We start from the raw sequence: 15,037 nt of genomic DNA, 5'->3' as shown, positions 1-15,037 counted from the left end.
CTTGTCTCTTCCCAGCTCCCAGGGGTGGCTGTCACTCTGGCCCTTGTCTGTTGTCACAGGGACTACTCCTTTGTATCTCTGCCCCCAGAACGCCCTGTGCTTGCCGGAGCCCCAGTTCCTGAGTTAGGGCTCACCCTAATGCTAAATTACTTGATGTTAACCTGGTTACATCTGGAAAGGCCCTATTTCCAAGCAGGGCTGCTTTTACAGGTACAGTTTGGGGGAGTGGGCGGCGACATACTTCAGCCTATAATATGTACACACGTGAGGAGTCTTCAAAGAGTTTGTGGAAAATGTGCATTATCAGAAAAAACAATGTGTGAATTTCCAAATTTTTGGCAATGGAATAAACTTTCAGTACTATCTTTTCAGTCCATCTTTCCGCATACTTTTTGAAATACCCTCCAGTTTCCAGTTCTGAACTTCAGTTAACATTTTCAACATCACACACAAATTAGGAGGGCCTTGGAGAGGCGGGGTCAGCAGAACAGACATTCTAGACCCTATGGCAGGTGACAGGTGTGTCGCTAGATTGCATGATGGGGGCATTGTCCTGCGTCAGCACGTGTGCCAGGTGCCCCTGGGGAAGAAGCAGGGCTGGCGAAGACAAGCCCTGTCTAGCAGGGGCTCAGCATTGCCGAGACTAAAGTAGTCGAGCTGTTGGCTTTCACAGATGACTAAGTGGGAGCAAGAGCCACACCTGATGGCTCCCACCCGGGATTAGCAGGGGCCGTGATCTGTGCTTGGCCTGTGACATGCCTTCCTCCTCCTGGGCTTCTGTGAATTCTCTAATGCACCTGTTAGGAGGGGTGTGGTGGTTCGGGTTTTCCCAGATGTCTGTTTCCTCTGCTGAAGACTTTAAAAAAATTATTGAAATATGTTTATTTGAAAGGCAGAGACAGGCAGACTAGTCGATCTCCCATATGTTTGGTTCACTCGCCCAGTTACCTACAGTCAGCAAAGCTGGGCCAGGTGAAAGGCAAGAGCTCAGAATTCAGGCCAGGTCTCCTATGTGGGTGGCAGGGAGCCAGCTACCTGAACCATTATCTGCTGCCTCCCAGGGTGGGCAGCAGCAGGAGCCTGGCACTGCAAGCCGAGCTGGACCTCTCACACGGATCTGACCACTAGACCAGACACCTAGCCCCAGACTTGATTTGTAGAGATTCATTTTATTTGCATGCCCGAGTTACAGAGACGAAGAAGTCTAGGCAGAGAAAAATCTTCAATTTGCTGGCTCACTCCTCAGATGGCTGCAGTAGCCAGGCTGAGACCAGGAGCTGGTAGCCTCGTCTGGGTCTCCCACATGGGTACTGAGGCCCAAGGACTTGAACCATCCTTTGCTGTATTTCCAGGTACATTAGCACAGGGTTGGATCAGAAGTGGAGCAGCTGGGACTTATGCTGGCACTCACACAGGTCGTTGGTGCTGCAGGTGGCAGCTTAACCCACTGGGCCATGTTGCCAATCCCCAGCGTTTTCTAAATGTGTCATCTTAGGCTGGAGAGGAGAGGTACCTCTGCCCAGGGCAGGCCTGAGTGTGGGCAGGAAGAGTACTAGCAATAACAACGATGCTCACTTCTTGAGTAGGTTTGGAGAGGTTTTTAGTTAATATGTCCCCTCTCCTTTTGTTTTCTACCACCTGTCTTTTCTCCAGCCAGTCCTTTAAAGATAGACCCCCTGTGCCCTTACGAATGGGGACACAAACCCATCAAGTAAAGAATATATAATAGGATTTGCTAATTTAAAAGACAAGACTGTTGGAAAGAGGGAGCCGCAACACATACGCTTCCATCCACCAGTTTGCCCCCAGTGTCTACAGCAGCCAGGGCTGGGCCCGGCCAACTGCAGCAGCCAGGAGCTTCATCCAGGTCTCCCATGTGGGCGGCAGGAGCCCAAGTCCTTGGGTCATCAATCTGCAGCCTTCTAGATGCATCAGCAGGAAGCTGTACCAGCATCCCATGCAGTGGCTTAACTTGGTTACACAGCGATCTACATGATGGCTCTGCAAGGTCATCTTCCTAGAGCTACTGGAGTTCCTCCTGGAAAGTCCCGGCATCTCTGTGATCCCCGGGAGCGGCGAAGAGGGAGTAGAGGCAGAGGGAAGGGCTCTGGAGGTCAGCATACTTGGCCTGGGGCTTGAGGAACAAAAATGGGTTTGCCAGATGGAAGATGGGAGCGGCTATCCCGCTGTGCAGGGAGACACGGGAGTGTGTATGAGAGAGCGAGCGAGCTAGAATGCTTGGCTTCTCCAAGCACAGAGTTTATTTAGCAAAAGGGGGAGAGATGGGGAGGTGAGTGGGGGGATAGAGCATGTCCATAGCATGTGGAGGAGTTGGCATGCAGTGAGGGAGAGTCCAGAAAGGACTGGAGGCAAGAGCCTGCATTTTAGAAATACAAATCTGTGTCTCTCCTTTTTGGCATTGTGGTCAGTGCACACTTGGACCCCACGGCCATGATCTTGGCCAGTGACCGTGACTGGGGGGAGGAGTGGGCAGGGGTGCCTGCTGGCCAAGTTGGCCTCATCACATGTCCACTAGGAGGACCTGTGGAGCCCTTTGGATGGAGGAGGCAGGAAGGTGGTGGGATCTGGCATTCACGGAGGGCGAACAGCCGCTTGAGCTCACAACGCCAGCTCCCTGGGTTGCTAGAGAGAGCCCTGGAAGCTTCCCCAAGCCCTCCTCTCTTTCCATCCAGCCGAGCTTTTGTCTTTGTTGTTGTGATTGTTGTTGGCAGTGAATGTTCATCCTCCCCCCCCCCCCCGCTCCCCCGCCTCGGGATGCCTAGCGCTCTGCCAGCTCACTTCTCATCAAGAGATGAAAATGGTGATGCGATGAGAAATCCTCTCGTCTCCACAGCAACCTCTCAGCTTGCCCTCACCGTGTCCTGCGTGGTTGCTACTTAATTGGAAGGGTTGAGAGGAGAACAGCAAAGGCAAAGTCATTGGCAACATGTTCCTGGGAGTGGAACGCGGCACCTTTGTAACTTAATTGGGTGATTCATTTTAACCTGGGTGTGCAGTCACAACAGGAAAATGCACTATTAATCAGTCGTGTATATCAGGCCCACCGCCTGCCTGATTGGAAAGGCCCAGAGAAAGGGGGCAGACCTCTTAAATGCAGGTTCACTCCCCGGATAACCCCAGGCCAGGGCTGGACCAGGCCAAAGCCAGGAGCTTGGAATTCCATCCAAATCTCCCATGTACATTAGTAGAAAGCTGGAGTTGGAGCAGAGCTGGGATTCAAACTCAGGCCCTCTGCTAAGCGGGAGGTATTTGATGTATGGAAGCAGCCACTGCCCAGCCTCAGGTCTGAGTGTTGACAACCTGGAGTGTCTAATTTGGTGTCCTTTTTTGCCATCCGCTGCTCAAATGATCTGAAGTTAAACAGATGGCAGCTGGGCCTCTGCCTGTGGGCCAGGGGAGCACCGGGGCTGTGTGCCAGCTTTTGGTCCTGGTTGCCACTTGGGTACTTGCCGAGTGGCCGAGCTGCTTCCTGGAGTTCTTGAGGTTGGGTCACCTTGGGCTGGGAGACAGTGGCCAGCTGGCACAAGGGCTGGGCTGCGGGGTGGGGAGCAGCCTCTGGGTGTCACTTGGGGGCATTGCCCATCTTGCACCTGCCTGGCAGCCAGCTTCCCGAGGCTCTCGTTGCTCCCCCAGATCAGGCAATTGCTAAGAAACAGGAGCCCCATCTATAGTGTGTGGATGAGGCTGTGTTGCCCATGGTGCTCTGGCAACCTGGCCAAGTCCACTGACGCCAGGCTGCTGCCCAGCTCTACATGGACCACATTGGCTGGTGTGGACACTGATGCTGCCAAGCTGTTTGCTGCAGGGAAACATCATTGGTTAGGTGGACATGTGAACAGAATGGTGCCACCACCCAAGCTGTGCTGCACAGCCTCTTCCTACCTCCCATCTGACCTCCGACAAGCTGGTCTGTGTCTCCCATCTCAGACTGGCAGGAGTTGGCCCACCTCACATGTGTAGGGCATTCTGTTCTGAGCTTGGTGCTGAGCCCGGGGGTGGGGGGGTGTTGATGCCTCTGACCTCTTGGGGTGAGTGAGTATGCCCGCTATAGAGGTGGAGAGGTTGAAGTAACAGAACCAAAGTGAGGCAGCTGGTCAGTGAGAGTGCCCAGCCTAGGAGGCTGGGGTCTGCCTCGCCTTACTGCTTCTGGCATCCCCTTCAGAGCCTGGGGGTGGCAGTGCCAAATGGAATGAGTGGAGGAGGAGTGAGTAAGACACGAGCCACCATCATCATCCGCCATGTGGCAGGCTGCCTGGGAAGGACGGCTGGCCCAGCATGGCACTCCTGTAGCAAGGAAGGGCCCTGAGGAGACACGGCCAGGTGTCAGGGTGGCGGGACCAGGATGGGAATGTGCTCTCGGGCTGCCTCTAACTTCTTGATTCCCCCAGCACCACCTGCCAGCTGCGGGGATCACCGGTGAGTACAGGAAGGCCCCATTAGTGGTTCCCTTAGGGGAAGGCTTGTGTTCGGGGAGCAGGTTTGGCGTTCTGCTGTATTGAGAGAGTACCAGTGAGTGCTTAAAGAGCCAGGAGGGAGGCCGGACACCCCGAGCTGTGAGCTATACAGCAGTTGGACAAGGGTTCGAGTTCCAGCATGGGATGCCCGGGTCCCTGGGACCCTGCCAGGTTCCTCTCCCATCCAGCATGCTCAGGGCAGCAAGGGCTGTGTTTAGGGGAGACTCCTCCCTCTGTGGCTCAGCACTGCCAGGCATGAAACAGTGTCCCCAGGTGCTAAGAACACCTTCCTCCAGAGAGGTGGGGGGCAGCTGGAATGGCAGGGTGGTATCCTGAGAAGGTGGCCGTAGGGGCAGAGTGTGCAAGTGGGAATGTGAGTGAATGCAGCCCTGCCTAGCTCCTGGGGCAGCCCCAGGCAAGGCCTTCCTGCTCCAGCTGAGTGAGGGTTGTTGGGGGTGGAGGGGGCGTGTTCCTGGTGTTCCTGCAGCTGCTGGGGGCTACACCTGGGTGGCTCGCTGCCCACAGTGGAAGTCTCAAGGATTGGACAGGAGCCTGAGGCGGGGAGCTGACTGTGGGCTTGGTACACAGCCTTGGGGTTTCATCTGTTCTGCCGGGGTCAGCCTGTGGTGGCGCTTAGGCATGAGCCTGCGTCACCCACCTCTGTGGCTGTCCAGGCAGGTATCTGGGCAAGCACTTCTGAGTTCTGAAAGATGGACTAAAACAAAAAGGTGATGTGTCACGACAAGCGTCGTGTCTGATTAGATCATTGCTTGCTAAGCAGAATCTCACTGGGTGAGAATTCATGTCTGAAAATTGTACATGGGTGGGGCATCCCTAAGGAAGCAAGGTGTTTGCATTCCCATTCTAGGGGGGCGTAGACTGAGGCCCTTAGAAGTTCTGTATCTTTCCCCAAGACCAGAGTAGACGGGAGGCTGGGAGTCTAACCCAGGTCTGTCCCATGCCAGCAATTGGTTGTCTGTACCATCTTAGCCCTTAGGGCCCCTGGCTCTGAGGCGTGGGCCAACTGGGGCCACTGTGGGTTGTGGATGTAGACATGCACTCTGTAGTCTCCTGGGTGTCACACTCCTGTCTCCAGGCTGCTGCCGTGGAACAGCTGGGTGCCTGGTGCCTCTGGGTCCGGTGTGCACAGACCACTGGGCTGCACTCTGCCAGTGGGTTAGGTCAGCTCTGCTTCATGTTAAAAACAAACAAAAAACCCAGCCCTTTTGGGGGCTTCGGCCCCTCTTACAAGGGGCTGGCTGTAAGTGTGCTCAAGTAGGAGCCATGGACAGAGCCACTGTCCCTGGCACCCTGCAGCTAGCCACCCCCAGGGACCAGGGAACACCAACCCCTGGGCCTGGGGGAGGGGCGGCCATGGCGCTGCTCAGCTCTAGGCCCTGCTGGGTTCAGCTTCAGCGCCACCCATTGCAAGCGGTGTGACCTTGGGCTAGGGAGCTTACTAGAGCCTGTTTCTTCCTCTTTTGAATAAATAAAAGTCTTGAGGCTGATGAGGTGGTGTAGCGGTGTGACACTGATACTCCAGAGGAGCAGCAGCCTGAGACCCAGCTGCTCCACTTCTGCTCCAGCTCCCTGCTGATGTGCCTGGGAAAGCAGCGACGGACGGCCCACATGCTTGGGCCCCTCACCCACTGTGGGAGACCCCCAGCAAAGCTCTGGCCTTCTGCCTGAGCTAGACCCGTTCATGGCAGCCATTAGGGGAATAAGACAAAACCAAGAGATGGAAGATAATTCTCTTCCTCTTCCTCTTCCTGATAAGTAGATAAATTTTACTTTGACAAAGGATGTAGATTAAATGTCCTTTTCAAAATGTGGACATGCAGAGAAGCAAAGCATCTAAAGTCACCACTACATTTTCTTCTACACCTTGAAAGATTGGTTTTTCTTTCTGTTTTTGTTAATACATAGAAAATTTCATTAAAGCAGTGGAGCCACCGTGGACGTGCTACTTTCCCTCCTCCTGCCAACAGGTGAACAGTAGAGCCCACAGAGCCAACATGTAGTATTGCAGCGTGAGCTTTCCTCCGAATGTCACCCACCTCATGAGGCGGAAAGTGGGTTGGAGCTCCCCTGTTGAAGAGCAGGGCATATTACACCACGTATTCAGCGCAGTATCTGCTGTCCTTAGCTCTGTCCTCCCCACCTTTGCACAGCTCCTCAGTGTGGATGGAGGATGTACCGGGATGAACATGGAATCCAATCTCTTTGTGGGTCTCGGTGCCAGGACTCTGCACTTTGGGCTCTTGCCCAGGGCCGGAGGGCCAGGGGGCAGGGGGCCATGCTGTGGCCTCTTCCAGGGAGCTAGGCCACTCCCTCCTCATCTGGAAGGCCTCAGCTCTGGCTGAGCTCAGCTGCAGGCCTGGTTAGTGTCTGCCTCACCTCTGTGGGCCTCCCGGGCCACCTGCGCAGAGCCCTGGCGTAGGGCTGCTGTTCCCTGCAGGCCAGCTGGCGGCCCCCCACCCCCCCCAAGGGAATTAATGTCTCCTGTGAGGTTTCTTCACTGTGGAGCTTCCGTGTTAGGCACCATAGGCTGTTCCTGTATCTTATCTGACCCCAGCTAAATGAATCATCCTGTCCCCTCTGCTTGCTGAGATATCTAAGTTAGATGCAGTTCCACTGGGTGGGGGGCGGGGCATGCCACCCAGGATTCTAGATGAAGCAAGAACAGGCACAGCCTTCTAAGAGGCTGATTTTTTTTTTTAAAGATCTATTTTATTTGAAAGAGTTACAGGGAGGAAGAGGCAGAGAGAGAAAGACCTTATGCACTTCCATCCACTGGTTAACTCCCCGAATGACTGCAAAGGCCATGGCCGGGCCAGGTCGGGTCAAAGCTGGCAGCTCCATGTGGTCTCTGACCTGAGTGCAGGGTCCCAAGCCCTTGGGCCATCTTCCACTCAGGTGTGTTAGCAGGGAGCTGGTTCAGAAGTGGAACTTGGATGGGATGCTGGCACTGCAGGTGGCAGCTTTCCTTGCTCTACCATCATACTAGCCCCCCTAGGGTTCATTCTGATCACACTGTCCTGGGATTGGCAGAGGTAGTGTTTGTGTTCTGCTTTTGCTTCAGTCTGAATGTGAAAGTCATGGTGATGATGCTTCTGGCTGGTGTATGTTACTGTGGTGGAAGGCTGGGGGAGGAGGCGTCGGCTTCCAGTAGAAGCTGACTATGGGTCTCCTGGACCTGTGGAGGCAGACAGGTGAGCTGCCACCTGCTGGAGGAGGCGGCTCAGTCCTGCAACATGCGCCTAAACATTTTCTTAACTCCCCGCAAGGAACCCTGGAGCCCTCAGCCCTCCCCACTCCTTCCAGCCCTCTCCATCCTGGCTAACCGCAGGCTGCCTTACGCCTGTGGAGGTTCTGAACACAGCACAGAACGTACGATGGTAGCCACACGATTTCTGGCTTTCTTTACTCTGGTCTCGGCTCGCTCCTTGGTCTCCCTGGAGTCGGGGACTGCGTGCCGCAGCCCGTTACCACCTCTGCCGATCATACTTGGTCCACATGCGCTTGGCCGGGCCCTGCCCCATACTTTCCTTTCAACACATCCAGGCCCAGCTTCAGCTGAGATTGCCTTTCAAATCCCACTTATTTATTTATTTAAGAAGAAAGGCCATCTTCTGCAACTTGGGTATTGGCCCTAAATTACTCCTCTGTTTGTTCATGGATATGACGGTGCCTGCTCAGGCAGACATCATGTCCAGGACCTGTAATAACATGGAAGTCCCCTCCTTTTTTTTTTTTTTAATTAAAAAAAAAAGCAATTAGTATATGAGACCTACCAGAAAATAATGTTTCAGATCAGGCATTTCTCTTCCTATGTGTATTTAGGCCCTATAACTTTGCCCAGTGTAGATGCGTATTTAAATTGCCTGAGGGAGGAAAAATTTCCCTTGTGTGGGAACATATAATGAGCTGAAAGCAAGAACACCTTAGAGTTCTAGCGGGGAAAGCACCCACCTTCCAGGGCAAGGTGCTCGCGAGGCTCACTCAGGTAGACCAGCTGGTCGGACATATCCAGTGATGCTGACTCACCATGTGTGCTTCAGAGACACTATCCATGGGCCCAGGAGTGCTTAACTGCCCATCCGGCCTGAGGGGTCACCTGTTAGTGCGTGTGCGAAGATGAGGTCACGTTGCATGGGGCTCAGTGGGCCCATTGCTATCCCACACGGGAGGGCAGCAGTGTGTGGGGGCCTCCCGCCTGCCCCGCCTGCCCCGCCTGCCCCGCCTGCCCCGCCTGCCCCGCCTGCCCCGCCTGCCCCGCCTGCCCCGCCTGCCCCGCCTGCCCCGCCTGCCCCGCCTGCCCCGCCTGCCCCGCCTGCCCCGCCTGCCCCGCCTGCCCCGCCTGCCCCGCCTGCCCCGCCTGCCCCGCCTGCCCCGCCTGGGGTGGAGAGGCACTCAGAGCTGCTGCTCTGACTTTTTCCCTTGATGGATTTCTCTTCTTTCTTCTTCTTCTTTTTTAAAAAGATTTGTGCTTATTGGAAAGTCAGAGTTACAGAGAGAAGAAGAGACAGAGGAAAAGATATTCACCCGCTGGTTTACTCCCCAAATGGCTGTAACAGCTGGAGCTGAGCTGATCCAAAGCCAGGAGCTTCTTCTAGGTCTCCCTTCTGGGTGCAGGGTCCCAGGGCTTTGGGCTGTCCCCGACTGCTTCCCCAGGTCACAAGCAGGGAGCTGGATGGGAAGCAGAGCAGCTGGGAAAAAAACTGTTGCCCATATAGTATGCCAGTGCTTGCAGGGGGAAGGATCAGCCAGTTGAGCCATCTTGCTGTCCCTCCTTCCCCCACCACGGGCTTTTTTCAGATTTGCTCACACCAGGTTACAGCAAGTGCCATTGATGAGACGTGTTCAGAAGACCTTTTCCATAGGATGGTGCTAGTTCTTTGTACTTGAGGGGACTGTGTTTCTCCCCACAGCACCTTGACCCTTGCTGAGTCAGCCACTGGCAGAGGCACCTGATGAGCATTTGCTAGATAAACATACAGTCCTGTGGTGTCTGAGGGGATTACACATATCACTGTAGCCAACCCCAAGATGAGTCCAGTCTTTGCTAGAAATCAGAGATGAACTGCGGGGTCCCCCCGACCTTTCTCCCACAGGGCTGTAACCTCTTTGGTGACCATTTTCAGTTGTCATTTACATCCTGGCATTTTGAAAATGACTGGTGTAAACCAAAGAACCGCAAGGGGATGCCGTTCATCTCCACGTGGGCAGTCATTTTGCCTCCAGTGGCTGGCTGTTTTGGCAGAAAATGAAAAGGAGGGGTGTGGGGGCAGGGGAGTGGCTCCATGACCCAAGAAAATGCTGTGGTGTTTGGTGACCATAAGTGACCAGTTTCACAACACTGCCTTCCGGCTTGGGGCACACTTTTTTTTCCCATGATTATTTCACAAATTCTCACGGCCTCCGGAGGCAGGTGAGACAATGCTGTATTCTGCTGGAGGAAGCGTGGCCTCCACACTGGTGGGCCAGGTGCCCGGGTGAATTCTCAGCAGCTTCCACGCTGATTTCCTAACTTGAAAAATGGGAGTGCCACTGCCTTCCTCTGGGGTCGGCCATGCTGATTCGATAAGGCCTGAGTAAGAGCAGCCATGCCAACCCTGGTAAAGGGCAGGGGGTTGCCAGATGACTAGTGCTAATGGTCTTCCTTGGACAGATGATGAGAACAAAAATGTCAATCACTTCGCTGACGGTCACGCCCCACCCCCACCTTGGAACTGGCTGAACTGGATTGCCAAACTCGTTTTTCTGCTTCTCACTTTATTCTTCCTCCCACCACTTCCCGCATGTGTGCACGTGTGCGCATGCCTGTCTATGTGTCTGGCAGGAACGTTCGTTTAGTGTTTGTCCCAGCAACAGGTTCATCTCTCAGATTTGCCAGCTCATGTTCCTTTTTAAGATAATCTGCCTTTCCAGTAAAAATAACTTTGCAGAGAGAAGGAGAGATAGAGCTTCCATCTGCTGCTTCACTCCCCAAATGTTCACAACAGCTAGAACTGAGCTGATCTGAAGTCAGGAGCTTCTTTGGGGTCTCCCACATGGACACAGGGTCCCAAGGCTTTGGGCCATTGTTCACTACTTTTCCATCACACAAGCAGGGAGCTGGATAGGTAGTGGAGGCAGCCAGGACATGAAGTGGTGCTCATAGGGGATCTGGCGCTTTAAGGTAGAGGATCAGCCTGTTGAACCACCATGCAGCACCTCAAGCTGCTTTTTTCAGTGTCTCCCTTCTGTGTTCACAGAACATCATCAAGAAGGTGATTGGGCAGAAGTTTGTGTACAAGTTCGTCTCCTTCCCGGAGATCCTGAAGATGGATCCGCACGCGGTGGAGCTCAGCCGGGAGGGCCTGCTGCTGCAGGACGGCGAGGGCAAGGGCCCCAGCGGCGAGGGCCGGGAGGCGCACAGGCACGGCCTGGCAGCACTCAAGAGCGCCAGCCGCAACGAGTACATCCACTCGGGCCTGTACTCCTCCTTTACCATCAACTCGCTGCAGCACGGCCCCGAGGCCTTCAAGGCCATCAAGACCGAGAAGCCCGACGAGCCACCCGAAGATGGTGCCTCCCTGGACGAGGTCCGGACTGTCATCAGGTTTGTGACCAACAAGAGCGACAAACACAGCACCAGGCCCGTGGTATCCCTGCCCTCCACGTCGGAGGCTGCGGCTGCCTCCGCCTTCCTGGCCTCGTCCGTCTCCGCCAAGATCACCTCTCTCATGCTGCCCAGCGCTGCCGCCAGCATTTCCTCCTCGTCGCCCTCCTCCTCATCCCGGTCCCCATCCCTGTCTCCCACCTCACCCCTCCCCTCTGAACACAGAGGCCTCTTCCTCGAGGCAGCCTGCCATGACTCGGATTCCCTGGAGCCCTTGAACCTGTCGGCGGGCTCCAAGACCAAGTCTCCGTCTCTGCCCCCAAAGGCCAAAAAGCCCAAAGGCTTGGAAATCTCCGCGCCCCCGCTGGTGCTGTCCGGCACCGACCTAGGCTCCATTGCCCTCAACAGCCCAGCTCTCCCCTCGGGCTCCCTCACCCCAGCCTTCTTCACTGCACAGGTAAGAGTCGCTCCCATCCTCCCGGATGCCCCTGCCGCCTGGCTTAACAGAGTGGAAGAGAACGTTCTCCCCTCTCCTTTCAAGTCACTGCATAAACAGGAGGGAAATTCGCTTTTCCATCTTCTGGCTGTGTGTATCCAGTTAGCTTTTCATGAGCTGAATGACCAGAGTGGCTGAACTAAAGAAAGAAAAGAGGTTTCATGTGGGCTCATGGTCCTGCAGGTTCACGGTCCACTCCAGCGGGTCCTCTTGGCTGATCTCTGGTGGTGCTGCTCTTGTGGGAGGAGTCCAGTAGTGGCATGGAACATCACGGTGTGAGAGGGAGCTCAGGGCTGGGGTGCTGTTTTCCTAGTGTCTCCTCTGCTTAAAAAACCATCACTAAGCCATGGGGACTTAATCCAGTGTGGTCACTTCATTGAGATCTTGTTCCAAAGGCCTCACCGTAATTTCTAGCCTGTTTAGTGCCATTGCGTAAGACTCCTGTGTGAGGAGACATATAATTTTTTTAAAACATTTGAGTCAGATAGAGTGCATGCTCTCTGTTGATTCCTTTCTTACATGTCCATGTGGACAGAAGGCCAAGCTGAAACCAAGAACTGGGAATGCCATCTGGGGCTCCCACGCAAGTGGCAGGGACCCAAGGACTTGAATGTGACTTGCTGCTGCCCCCAAGGGTGCACTGTAGCTGGAAGCTGAAATTGGAAGTGGAGCCAGGACCTACGTGCAGGCCCCCTCTGATCTGGGGATACAGGTGTTGCACGTGGTGTCTTGCTATGCCCAATACCTGCCCCAGGCCTACCCTGTTTCAACTTGAACATGGCACCAAGTTATACACAAGAGGAAAGGTTTGTTATATCCACAACTGTGCAATGCTTGATGAATTTCTTGCTTTTAGTGGCCTCACATGACTAATAACATGTGCACCGGCCATTGAGGCCTTTTTACAGGATGACTTCCTTAGGAAAGTTGAGCCAGTTGCTCCTGGAGAAGGCATATGAAATGTGTACAGCAGCGTCCCCTTGAAGAAGCCCTTGTTTTGTGTTAGCAAGAACAAGACGATAGATGTTCATTGACCTTATTGTAGCATTTGTCCTTGTGGAGCCATGGTTGTCATATATCAGTCCCTAATAAGTAAAGGCTGTGCCAAACCTAGTGGTTCTCCCCTGAGAGCTGGGCTTCTCTGAGAAAGCCGAGATCTAACACAGGGCAGAGGAAAGTGCAGTGGGGGGGATATGAAAGCCCTTGCTGCTCCAACTCTCAAGACTGTAGTAGCCTTTTGTATTTAAAAAACATAATTCAGAGGTAGCTTTGGGTCTAGCAGGCCCTGTGTTGGAATGGGTTTGATGCCCACCTCCACCCCCGACTCCAGCTTCCTGCTTGATGCAGACCCTGGGAGACAGCAAGAATGGTTCAAGCACTTGAGTCCTCACTGCCACGTGGAAGACCAGGATCAAACTTCTGGCTCCCAGCTTTGGTCTTTCTCCATTTCAAGCTGTTGAGGGCATTTGGGGAATAAACCAGGTAGCACACTTTTCTCCCCTAAAAACAAACCAACCAGATGCTGTTTCTTGTTCAGATGACAGTTGCAGGTGAAGATGGTGGATGTGCTGGTGCACCATTTAGTTTGTGGCCTGAGAGCTGGCTATGGTCAGCAACACTGGTTACTAAGGGCAGTGGCTTTAGGGGCAGTGACCTGGCTTCAGGTCCTGAGGCCTGGCTTCCTGGGGCGTGGCTGTGGGCACTTGTTCTCAACCCATTTCCACGTCTCTGCAATGGATTACCAAGTATATTTGTATATGAATATATGTAATCACTTTCTATTTCAAAGAGGCAAGAGATGAATTGAGAGTTCTACATGCCTAGATGGCGACACATGACCGGGCAAGGCTGAAGCCAAGGGCCTGGAACTCAATCTGGGTCTCATTGTGGATGGAAGAAACCCAGCTCAGCCCCTGCTACCTCGTGGGCTGCTGTGTTACCAGAAAATTCAATCAGAGGCAGAGCCAGCATTTGCACCCAGGCATTCTATTGTGGGGTAGCAGTGTCCTGAGACGTGCTGTAGTCACTGTGGCCAGTAGCCTGTGTGATGGGAGTGTGTGTGTGCTGGGGTTGGTGCTATGCTGTATGAGTTCACTCCAAGTGTAGACATGAGCACCCTGGGGTTTTGTAGTACCCACACGTTGACTCTCACACCTGGTTCTCAGTGGACTTGGAGTCCACAAGGGGATGTGGGTCCTGCTGCATCTCTATGCTGTGGTTGCTGGGATCACATTGAAGCACACGAGTGTGGAGGCACTTGTCCCAGTTCACATGACCAGTATGTGGTAGATGTGACTTGGATCTTGGCAGTCCTCTTTGGAGTACACACACTGACATGGAGTGCTCTGGCTCTAGAAGGCTTGGCTGCCTGTGCCATGGTAGCACCCCAGGTATGTGATAAGCTGCAAAAGCCTTACCCCACAGCCTTTTTTTAAATAAGCATTTTTCTTACGCGCACTTAAACCCTACCTGATGGTGGCCCAAGTGGGGCAGGTGGGCTTTGGCAGCTCACACTAGCGAGCTGACGGTACTGTGTGTGTTTTGCCATGGACAGGGAGGCCTTCTCTGACGGGTGTGAAGGAGCATGGGCAGTTAAATTGGGCATCTGTGATGCAGTGAAGCCAACCAGGGAAGGACTGTGGGGATGTAGCTCCAGTAGCAGCCCAGGAAAGGGTCTGCCTGGAGATGGGGCAAGTGGGTCAACTGAAGGTCCTCGTGCTTGGTCCCCCAGGGCCGACAGCTGTACACTTGAGCCGGCGCTGCCTCCATGAGCCTTAACCCCTGCTCTGAGTAGCGTGTGGCCAATACCAGCCCTATCGGTCTCTGAGGAAGTTACTCAGGGATCATTCTAGGTTAGGACCTGGAACTGTGAACTCAGGGGCTGGAGATAGGGACGTGGTCTCACAGCTGGCCTGAGGAGAGGAGTGACTTGAGAATGGTCACAGGTAATGCAAGGTGCAGGACTGAGCTAAAACATGAGTGTGAGCTCCAGTTGGGAAATGCAGTGAGTCTGAAAGCCAGGCTGCTTTAACAGGACTCACATCTCAGGGCTGTGGGGTGAAAGGCAGAATGAGGTGGGGAGACTGGGCATGCTTAGGGCTATACCTGTGCAGGATGGAAGGAGTCACTGGCTGTTAATGGGGGTACTAAAGCCCTAGATTCTGAATCTGACCTTGAATTCCCTTCCCTCTGCACCTGCCGAGGCTGTGCAGGGTGACTGACAGGGAGGGGTAGAAGTTCACAGAGATGCACCTGGGTGCTCCACCGGAGTTCAGAGGGATCACCACGGGGCTTGCTTCTTAATTTCCAAGCCATGCTCCTGGAGGATGGGGGCATGCTCCAAGTCAGCGTGGGGCTTGGATGCTCAGGTGCCTGCTCCAGCAGTGTCAGACCACCCCAGCCCCATAGCCGTGTTTCCAGGGACTGTCAGAAGGGCATGTGCTCCTGGCAGCCTAGGACTTT

General features: G+C 54.2%; 1 protein-coding gene across 1 annotated transcript in view; it reads left to right on the top strand.

Annotated features, from left to right (window-relative positions):
- The window catches only part of ELK3 (ETS transcription factor ELK3), a 59,525-nt gene that overhangs the window by 29,531 nt on the left and 14,957 nt on the right, over positions 1-15,037 (top strand). The window contains exon 3 of the mRNA XM_040980483.1: positions 10,733-11,536. Within this exon, the coding sequence (XP_040836417.1) occupies positions 10,733-11,536 (804 nt within the window). The remainder of the gene's footprint in view (positions 1-10,732; positions 11,537-15,037) is intronic.

The sequence above is a fragment of the Ochotona curzoniae genome, unplaced genomic scaffold, assembly GCF_017591425.1.
Source record: "Ochotona curzoniae isolate NIBS_2020 unplaced genomic scaffold, NIBS_Ocur_1.0 contig_1014, whole genome shotgun sequence".
Taxonomy (NCBI): Eukaryota; Metazoa; Chordata; class Mammalia; order Lagomorpha; family Ochotonidae; genus Ochotona; species Ochotona curzoniae.
This window is presented reverse-complemented; position numbering and strand designations above follow the sequence as displayed.